General features: G+C 36.0%; 3 protein-coding genes and 1 pseudogene across 3 annotated transcripts in view; all 4 read left to right on the forward strand.

Moving 5' to 3' along the window:
- On the forward strand, positions 1-697 carry LOC104761141 (23.5 kDa heat shock protein, mitochondrial-like; the record flags this gene model as incomplete). The annotated part of the gene is given in 2 exon segments (XM_010484176.2): positions 1-74; positions 194-697. Coding segments are annotated over 2 exon segments (511 nt in total), but the record flags the coding sequence as incomplete, so codon positions are not given.
- Positions 1-792, forward strand: part of LOC104761142 (23.5 kDa heat shock protein, mitochondrial) — a 2,050-nt gene extending 1,258 nt beyond the window's left edge. The window contains exon 3 of the mRNA XM_010484177.2: positions 682-792. The gene's annotated coding sequence lies outside the window, so the exon portion shown is untranslated. The remainder of the gene's footprint in view (positions 1-681) is intronic.
- LOC104761140 lies at positions 991-5,798 on the forward strand (annotated as a pseudogene).
- LOC104761143 (root meristem growth factor 5) lies at positions 6,236-7,415 on the forward strand. The gene is made up of 3 exons (XM_010484178.2): positions 6,236-6,323; positions 6,420-6,828; positions 6,939-7,415. The coding sequence occupies exons 2-3, from the start codon at positions 6,736-6,738 to the stop codon at positions 7,086-7,088; spliced, it is 243 nt and encodes an 80-aa protein (XP_010482480.1). The 5' UTR covers positions 6,236-6,323; positions 6,420-6,735; the 3' UTR covers positions 7,089-7,415.

The following is a 10,965-nucleotide window of genomic DNA, read 5'->3' on the forward strand; positions in this document are numbered from 1 at the left end:
CTATGAACACGGTGACGAAAGGAACCATCGCTCAAACCGACATGTTTCTCGCCGCGGCGGCGATTTCTTCTCAGGTAAATCGTCTCCTCCGTCCAATTTCGCTTTATAATTTCCCGATCTGATACATGTTTGTGATTGATCTCTCGTGGAGATCGGTAGAATCTGAAAAAATTGGTACGTTTGTTTGACACAGACATGTTGGATCCGTTGATTCCGACGAGAAGCTTGAGCCAGATGCTAAATTTCATGGACCAGATCAGTGAATTCCCTTTGGTGTCAGCAGCAGCTACGCGTGGAATGGGAGCTTCAGGAGTTAGACGTGGCTGGGACGTGAAGGAGAAAGACGACGCGTTGCATCTAAGGATCGATATGCCTGGACTTAGCAGAGAAGATGTGAAACTTGCTTTGGAACAGAACACGTTGGTTATCAAAGGAGAAGGTAAAACAGAGGAAGGAGATGATGTTTCTGGAGATGAGGGACGGAGGTTTACGAGTAGGATTGGGTTACCGGAGAAAGTTTACAAGACTGATGAGATTAAAGCGGAGATGAAGAATGGTGTGTTGAAAGTGATGATTCCTAAGATTAAAGAGGATGAGCATAACAATGTTCGTCACATAAATGTTGACTAGAGTTACGTTTTTCTTGGTGAATCAAAGCAAAATTACATTTCTTCAATGGACATTTTAAAAGCATTAATGCACTTTGCTTCCTTATTCTATAGACTTTGATGTATCATCACTCAAACATGCTAAGCAACAGAGCCACGAACATGTACATGATGCACCAAATTGTTGATAAAATGTAACTTTGAGGGTGCTAAATAGAGGTCAAACAATTCTAACCGTGGAGTCTGTGTAAACTTGTCAAACTAAAGGATAAAATCAATTATTAGAATTGTCCCACATCGAGACTTGGCAATATTTGGGACTAATATAAATAGTACATGGATCCCTCCACTCATGGCCAATTGGTTTTGGTTTGGATATCCATGTTTACTAATATCAATCAATTTCTTTTCATTCATAAAGGTCTCAGATTAAGATTGTAAGATGATGTATCAATGATAAAGATAAACTACACTACTTTGAACAGCCGTGGCCATACTTTGGAGACCATAGCACACGGCGAGCCTTCGTCCTCGTCGTCGTTATTAAATTTTAAGTAACTTTTTATTTATTCACCGCGCCGTCTCAAAATTTTTTTTGCTCTTTTTTTTTCGAGAAAGAGGACGCAATTGCCGGTTCTGAAGAGAATTTTACAATCGTCGACGAAGAGATATTTTCAGGTTTGATTGAAATCTCTCTCTGCAGACTCCATCATTGTCTTTCCTGTTTGATTTTTATCGGCCTCGATTTGTTCGTTGAATCGTTTCATTGTCCCCCAGCTCACCTCTCTCCTTTTTTGTTAATTGATTCCTCAGTTCCTTCGATTTTAGTAATTTTTATGTTTATGTTTCTCAGTTGCTCGATCTTGTGAACTTGGCGGATCATGTTTGTGAATTGTACTTTGCTCTGGTTGACCTTCCCGGAGCCGACGTTATAATTGTCCTGCTTACATAAGCTTCATGTTGATGCAGGGGAGTAAGGGACTTCATGCTAATTTTGATTTAAATGAGACTTCTGTGGGTTAAGTCTGAGTGAGAAGGTGCTGTAATAGTTTCTAATGGGGATAAGATATCTGCACATTTCTGTGGCAACAACAGCTTTGAGCTTTGTGGGTTTACAAATCTGGAGTGAGTTGTCTCTTGATAAACATAGAGCTGATGTTTTGATTACCAAGAACGTTTCTTTAGGAGATTCTGAGCTTGAGCTGCTTCTGGCTTCTCACACTACAAGTCTACAATTGCCTTGCTGATAAGTTTTGTGTTTAATGTCTACATTCTTCTTCTTCTTTCTCTCAAGGTGTAACTCATCGTCTTTACTTACAAGGTTTCATATTAAGTTATTTTGGTTGGTTGTCTTTCTTAAACTCTGATTCAGGGTGGGCTAACCACAAATTAGTGAGTTTTTTTTAACTTTTGTCTTACGTAGATAGAAATTTCAAGTGTCTTCTTTGAATGTGCGTGTGTTGGGGTGTGTGTCTTTTCTTGGAATGGAGTTCAATCTACAGCTCTTAGTTTGGTTATTAGAAACAGCATGAGAATTTAGTTTGCACCTGTGAGTTGTGGTGTGTGAAGCAAGTAATTCTGACGCGAAGGAGTTAAGACTTAAGTTTTTCGCTAGTTAAAATGACTTCTTTGAATGAAATATATCTAGTAGTTGGAGCTCCATACTTGGAGAGTAATAGTAGACTAGCTTTTTCGGGAAATGTCTTTCAACCATTTTGTGAGGATCTAATAGCTTTTTAAATTCCCTGCAGACTTTGTTTTTTGGGGATCTATATGCCATTGAAACTAAAAAGCTGGTGGAAAGACTTGCCAATTACATCATTTACAAGGTAGTTGTTTGTACTTTGATGAAAGACAGTAGACTGCAACCGAAACCAATCCACATCTTCTATCACTTACATACTTATATTATATCTGGAATATTCTGTTACTTTGTCTCCTTTACTGAATATCTGAATTGTTGCAAAAAAAGGACGTAGACGAGATTCTACTTAAACTGACAAGCAGTAATGTAGAATAACAACTATTTTCACCACTTTATTTGATTGGCATATCTATTCTGTTTGTTGTATCTTGTAGATGTTTGCCTTTGTTATGTTAATAACTAGAGTCCTTTTTGTTCCTGGGTTTAGGGCACTTTTCTGCCGTTGGTGGTTCCACCAACAGTATTTCAGGGGGTCCTATGGACAATCTGGTTGACTGTTCTATGTACTCTTAAGGTATGACATACTTTCGTGTGACTTTCTTAACTTATGATCAGAAAATGCTGAATTTGGTCTTCGAGACACCTAATGAGTAGTGAAATGTTGTGTAGATGTTTCAAGCTTTGGCTAGAGATCGGCTTGAACGATTGAATGCATCTCCTTCTTCTACTCCTTGGACATACTTTCGTGTCTATTCAGCCCTGTTCATGGTTCTCTCTGCTGTTTTGTTCTGGTATTTCCTAAACTTTGTGGAACCATGTGAAATGATCAGTTGCGGCCTTTTCATCCCATTTTTTTCTTCCAAAATATGACTCTTCTGACGGCGCATATGCCAGGCACTATTATATTGAGCGGAGGAGATGTTGTGTCTAGAGTTCTCACGTTTATTAGACTGCATTTCAATTAGGAGAATAGTGATATCTTTGATTCATACACCAGATCTCTGTTGTATGAATATCTGTTCTAGTGATTGAAGACTGAGCTTGTTCTTCTCTGAATGATTTTTGTCCTATCTTGCAGGATAAAGCTTTCCTTATGATATACAATAGAATTGGTTCATCTCTGTATTTGTTGTTACTTTTTGAGCCATGCAGTGTAGCTTTTGAGACCTTGCAGGTACTTGAGTAAAGATTAGCTGTATTCATTGTTTATGTTGCCCTTCTTTGTAACCATGCCTGACGAAAATAGAGGTTTTATTAATCGCATAATGGATAATTTTTCAGGCATTGTTGATTCACGGGTTTCAACTCCTTGATATGTGGATCAACCACTTAGCAGTCAAGAATTCAGATTGCCACAGATCAAAGTTTCTTGATTCTATGACAGCAGGTTTGTCTTGTTTTGGCGTATGATTGTAATTATATCTTCTGTTAGACTGCACACATGACTCTTGGATTATCCTTGGCGTATTTGATGTTTACATTACTGAGTTTGACCTCTTACCCTTTAATAGGCTCATTATTGGAATGGAAAGGCCTACTTAACCGGAATCTTGGTTTCTTTCTAGACATGGCTACCTTGGTAATGGCCCTTGGTCATTATTTTTACATCTGGTGGCTCCATGGAATGGCCTTTCATATGGTGGATGCAGTTTTGTTTCTCAACATACGTGTAAGTCCCCTGATCGACTTTCTTCGTAAGAAGTGTCATTCTACTGGTTGTTCAATAGGCACAGATCTAATTATTGAGTTCTTTGTGTGTTTTCCCGTCTGATTTTGCCAGGCCCTGTTAAGTGCAATTTTGAAACGGATAAAAGGATACATTAAACTGCGAGTAGCTTTAGGTGCTCTTCATGCAGCTCTGCCTGATGCAACTTCGGAAGAGCTGCGGGCATATGATGACGAATGTGCCATATGTCGGGTATGCTTCTGCTAGATATTTATTAGCGTCGTTGCATTTTTCAGTAGCTAACCAGTCTTTGATTATTACGAATGATAGGAACCAATGGCTAAGGCTAAAAGACTTCACTGCAACCACCTTTTTCATCTTGGATGCCTGCGATCATGGTATGCTAGCTCTTTTATGCTGCCACCTTTGTGCTGTTACGATTCTGTGAGAACTGTTAATCACAATGATATTTTGACCCAGGTTGGATCAGGGTCTAAATGAGGTTTACTCTTGTCCTACATGTCGTAAGCCACTTTTTGTTGGTAGAACTGAGAATGAGGCGAATCCTAGCAGAGAAGAAGTCTTAAGAGATGAACAGTTAGCCCGTCAATTTGAGAGACAAAACAGTTCTGTGCATGCACGAACCACTGGGATGTTTTCAACCGAGACGCCAAATTCCACTGAAAGTGATCCTTGGAGGTTGGGTTCATTGTTTTCTTCATAAGTGCATTAAAGTAACAGTGTGTCCATAACAACATCATCCACTTCCTGTGATTTTGTCTGGCTAAAATACTATGTATTGTCTAATTATATTTGGTTCTTTTGATAGCAAGTAATCGTTGGTTTTTGAGAGAACCAAGCTTGTGTCCCTATGGGTTTCTAACTAAAGGTTGGCTTACTTAAAATCACCTTTTTCTCATGCCATGTAGGAATTCAGGACTGAACTCAAGCTGGCTACAAACATGGTCAGATCAGGGTGTTGATGTCGCGGGTCCCTCTGCAGGCTCCAGATCCGTTGGACTGGGGCAGGTTCAAATGATGGTGAGACATCTTGCATCTGTTGGGGAAGGTTATGCTCAGAATGCACTTGACGATGCTACTTGGGGTCTCTGGCCAATGAATCCTTCGCAAGTATCATCGATTCCGTCTACAAATGTTCCTCCTGCTGGTGATGGAAGAACAGGTGGTCTGCATCTGCGAACTGTCTCTCGTACAGAAAATAGCATGGCGAATATACTAGCTATGGTCGAGACAGTGAGAGAAGTCCTGCCACATGTGCCTGATGAAATAATTTTCCAGGTAAATATTAGATCCGCAGTCGGTACTTTGATGAGCAAGCACTATTTCTGGCTGAATTGGTAGGTCATTTCTGCATCAAAATGAAAGGATAACATATGCATATATGTATATGTGATTCATAATTTTCATCGAGAAACTGATGGGCTCAATTTTCCTGAACCTAATGGCCATTTGTTGTTCACTTGTTTGCGCAAGTGATTAATGCTTCGACATGCCAAATTGTGTTACTTGTAATATTATTTTGACTTCATATTAAAGCCTACTACGATTCAATTTTCTTTTAGGACCTGCAAAGAACAAATTCCGCTGCTGTCACAGTGAACAATCTTCTCCAGATGTCATGATAGGTTTACCTAAAAGTAATGAGCACTTCCATTTCGAGCTCAGGTTTTCCAGCATAAGATAAACGGATTCGGCTACATCCTTGTCTTTAAGTTTCACTCACTACCACACATTTAGAATCGTTGTTCTGCTGTAAATAGGAGGCATTCTTGCAACAGACTTTGCAAGAGGAAGAGACTCTAGAGTAGCTTTTGTTCATTTGCTATTGTGTGATAAATAAAGCTCTGATATTTGCAGAGTCCTGGCGGTCGTAAAACATTTTGGAGGCTTCCTTCTCTGAAGGTAGAAACCAGTCTATGTGAATGCACTTCTGGACTGATGCTACCTCCAATTGTATAAGAGCGTGTAATATATTACAATAACAAATAGAAGTAAACTACAAAATGGATTGTTATTGATCCAATAGATTATATGTGGTATATTCAATTGCTCAACTGTTTCCTTAAAGCTGGGTCCTCCTGTCTACACTACACTGGTTTCCTTAGCTTGAAGTTGCAGCCTTGCAGGTTTGATGGCTTCTTGGAACAGAAGAAAGACATTCTCAGGGAACATTCTTGGTCCAGATGTTGGTTTCTTGGTTCTTGAAGCTCTTTTACTTTGAACTAACATGTGTTATTTGTTTTAGAAACAGGCAGGATTTGGGCAATTCAAGAGGACTTTTTGGAGACAAGATGTCTCGGGGATCGTGTCAAAGCTCAAAAAGTGGTGTTAACAGTCATCGTCAACCTCCAAACCATTCTCGAGGCAGACAAAAACATTTAAGGTAATTAAAAACAATGCCTTCAAAAAGTGCTTTAAGTTATTGACATATCATATAATAATGATAACAATTCGAAACATGCTTGCATTTTCTTAATAGAATATTTACCGTGGTGGTCGGTAAGTTTTGGGGATTGAAATGGCATGGAGACAAGAAGTAGTAAATCACTCGTTTTTCACCGAGGTTTAAATGTCCTTTTCCTTTTGTTGTTTCTTTCTCTCTTTTTTGACTCATCTTTGGCTTTTCCCATGAGCTTTTCCAGCACATTCATCTGGATTGATAAAAAAAAAAGACTTTTTTCAAATACAAGTGTGAACTTGCTCGTATTATATAGTGTCTACTACCTACCAATTGCTTTTAACGTTCCATAACCCTTATAGTCGTTAAGCCTTGTGAACTGTTTCTGTTGTGACCAATGAGCTCAATTGCCGCTTCTATCCTTCTTTTGTTTCTGCTCTTGCACCTCTCTGATTCTCGTCACCTCGACAATGTTCACATCACTGCCAAGGTTATTTCTTGATCCAGATATTAACTTACTAGCTTACCGGAGTCTGTCTTTGCACACCTTCTCATAACTAAAGGCTTCTTTTTGTTTTGTTTTTTGTTTCTGTGGCTCAGGATCAAAATGTTGTCTCTGGTTTGACACCTAAAGAACCGGTGGAGGTTTCTCGGTTTGTGCCGCGTGCAGTGAAGCACCGCCGTCATCGGTCGCCGCTCTTATTCGCAGATTATCCGAAGCCGTCCACACGGCCTCCGCGTCATAACTGAAACCTCTCTCTTTTAGTTTTTCATCTTTAGAGTTTTTTTGTATGTGAGAGAGTAAATAGGTCCTTGACAATTTTCTTATTATGTTTCCAAATGTGGAACTTTGTTTTTTTTGTGTGGAGTATAATAGATTTCATATGTTTTCCTGACAAAAATCTATCCATGACTGCTCTCAAAACATCTCGATTCTGACTACCTGGGCCCATTTACTGGGTTGAAGCCCAATTTTGGCTCATTTACAGTCGTCTCCTATTAGTTTTGTTTCCAGTTTTTTTGATTGTTTCACTTCGCAATGTTTGTCCACAACATGAATGATTAATATCGTGTTCTGTCATTTTTAAGTGAAACTTGTTTTTATATAACCAGAATGGTTCGAATAAGTTTTCAAACGTTATAATCACAAACTATATATTTATTATATTTTAAAAATAATAATCGAATTTTGACACAGCTATAAATTATAGCTGCTATAATAACTTCACTTAATAGCGACGTCTTTATTGGGCTGGTTTTAATCGTTTTCGTTCCACTTTTGTTTTTGTTTACTCCATAAAAAAATGTATCACTCAAAGATTAAGAATAAGGTGACCTTTTACAATGCCTTGATAAGAATGTGAGAATAGAATATTAATCCGTGTGAGAGTATACATATATATAAATATATAATACATGATTCTGTTTTTAACAAAAATAAAATACATGATTCTGTATCTTTTTGTACGGTTGTTTTTCTTTTTAGATTCTACTCCAAATTCTCTCAAGTATTATATAATTCATTTTCTAACTAGATAATTAACCCAAAGTTCCATAACTTCCATAAACTTAAATATTAATAATTATTATGAAAAGGAAAAACAGTTTATAGGCAAATTGACTAGTTCTATCGACTACTACTCATTTTTGAGAGACCGATTTAATGGGGGAAAAAAGGACAGAGTGATCAGGACATAAGCTACATGATGAATAACATTTTTGCAAAATTGGAGGTGTATGAGCATCAAGTTAGCTGGCGAGTAGTTTATATTTTTTCAAAAAGCAAGATGTTTTTTCCATTGAACTCTGTTTATTGTTTTTCTTATCGAAACGATAAATTATTAACTATTCAAATGGTTAGTAACTGAACGAACGAAAAATTGGCAAAAAAAAATATCCAATATAACCGCGATTAATTACATCTATACTAATGAGAACTACCTTTTACCTCTGAAAATTTAATCAATTTATAAGATTAGTTACTAATTAGGTTATATCTTTTGAAAAGATTTTCCTAGGATTATTCTTTTTAATTGGTAGAATTTTTTTTTAATTTATGTAGTTAATTCTATAGTATATATGTGCAATATATACCAAAAATTTATGTTTTTTTTTACATTAGAGTTTAACTTCTGTATCTAAAACCAAATTAAATCGTACTATTGACAATTACAAGTGAAATCTTTTAAATTTTTAGCAAAGTTGTGAAAGTTGTTATTGCATTGTATGCATGTTGACCCTTAGACAATGAAACCTTAATAATATGGAACCGGAAATTTCAATTGATATTAGTACTATAGTAAAACCTCTATAAACTAATAGGTTAGGACTTTAAATTTTTTATTAATTTATAAAAGTTTTAATTTATCGATAAATTAATAATTATTAATTAATTAATTAATTAATATTTTATTAATTTATGAATAGATGTTTTTTTGTTTTTACAGTCATGAAATATTTATTTTAAAAAAAGAAAGAGAAAGATTAGAGATAAGCTGCAACAATAAAATTTCGTTTTATTAATATATTCTCTCCACTATTTTTTTATGCGATTTGAGAAGACAATAACATTAATTTTTGATGCAATGAGAAAAATTAGAGTTGAGTACTAAAAGGAATGTAAATTCAAGACTAGACAAACAACACCAAAATCATATGTCACTAAATTTTCTTAGATATACATATATATATATATTAGTTTCTATCATTATTATTTTACGATATTGATGGAACTATATATTTATATAGGATTTCTAAAAAAATATTATCTTTACATTGATCTAATTTGGGAGTGAAAGAATTTATTAATTTATAGAGAGTATTAATTTATAGAAGTTTTAATATAATATTTATATAATATAATTAAAAATTCTAAAAAGATGATCAAACTAAACGAAATTAGTATTCAAGAAAAATAAAAAAGAGTTGTTGAGGCATGAGGGGATGGTCAAAGGAAGGAGCAGAAACAACGGCGTCAAACGAGAAGATTCTGACTGCTAAAATTTCAATTTCCAAAAGATCTTCTTCCAATTATTTTATTAATACTCTACTACTAATAGGATTTTTTTTTTTGACCTCACTCTACTACTAATAGGATTAAACAATAGTAATGTATATAAACATAATTTATTCATTCGCAGATTAATATTTAGTTAATTAAAGATTAGTCGGGAAGCAATGAGAATCCAACTGTGTGAAGTGGTCCTACAACCTTCCCACAATTGGCACCGAAGGCGAACGAACCCTTACACCTCCTCGAAAAGCCAAATCTCTTCTTTTTTTCTTTTTTTTCTTTCCGATTTCAATTTTCTTACAGTCTTTCATTTTCGACTTCCAAATTGGTTCCTCTAGTTTGTCGTCTTCTTGTCAGAATCTTTGACCGTCTTCTTCTTTGTAATAGTATATGGCTTCAATTTTTACACTGCCCTCTCGTCAAAACTAAGTTTGAACCCGACTTTTTTTTTTGTCAACACTTGAGACCTTCTTCGGCTGTTTTATTCATTTGGTGTTGTTTCTTACTTTCTTTTTGTTTATCATCTACTTTGGTCAAGTAAGTAACACGTAACAATCATTTTTTTTTTACTGGTTAAACTGATTATTCTTTTAGACTCATCAGTGATATTGGTGACCACATCATTCATATATTTGATATGGACTGACACTGACTGATTGTTTTTTTGTTAATTGAATTTCCCAATATTGCTGGTAAGTTGTGAAATGATGATACATTTGCTTTTCTAACTTGAATATCATTTTTTCCCATCTAATGAATGTGATCATATTAATTACAACTGTCGTTCCTAATCCTTTTTAATGGCACTAAATTTACTATAAGAATGTCAAATGTTAATCCCCTTATTAGAAATAGCTTAAAATAAACTAAACAGATTACATGCACCACATCACTTCACATGTTTGCGATGCTACTAAACTAATCGCACAACAAGGCACGAGTATCCCCGTCACGTAAGCGAAATCGTATGGTCAGAATTACATATTGCTCAACGATCCACGTGGATCCTATGGAGAAGAAAATGACTTTTATTTATTATTATTAATTAAAGAAAAGAAAAGAAAAAAAACCGTCACCGACCTAAATGCCACTACCAGCTGTGTCCGAGAGCGACCGCACCCAAAACGAAAGCCATCTCACGGTGGCGGGACCATCACCAACCCCAATTGAATTCATTCGACTTATCCACGTCAGACCTGACTCACCGCTTTTATAAACCCAGCTGCCACGTGTCTTCCGCCTTCGTTTTGAGATCCACTTATGGGTCCCCATTTTCATCGGCGGTTTCTTTGGAACTAACTTATTAATCATTATAAACCTAATACTACTTAAACAAATATAATTAGGCACGTTAATCTAATTAATTAATTTAAATTGATTAAATTACGAACCAAGGTGTAATGTAAACTTAACCAACCACCACCCGGTACGAAGAAACTCGATTTTTTAATAAAATCACGGCGTTAGTACACGCGCTAAACTTTTTTATCTTAGATGTCACGCGCAGTTTTCATTGGCTACGTGTAGTACACGTATACGTCACCTGTTTCTCCAAAATTTTCTGGCGAGTCAACAACCGTCGGGAGACAACAACAACAACAACAAAAAAAAAAA

The sequence above is a fragment of the Camelina sativa genome, chromosome 18 (assembly GCF_000633955.1).
Source record: "Camelina sativa cultivar DH55 chromosome 18, Cs, whole genome shotgun sequence".
NCBI classification, from domain to species: Eukaryota; Viridiplantae; Streptophyta; class Magnoliopsida; order Brassicales; family Brassicaceae; genus Camelina; species Camelina sativa.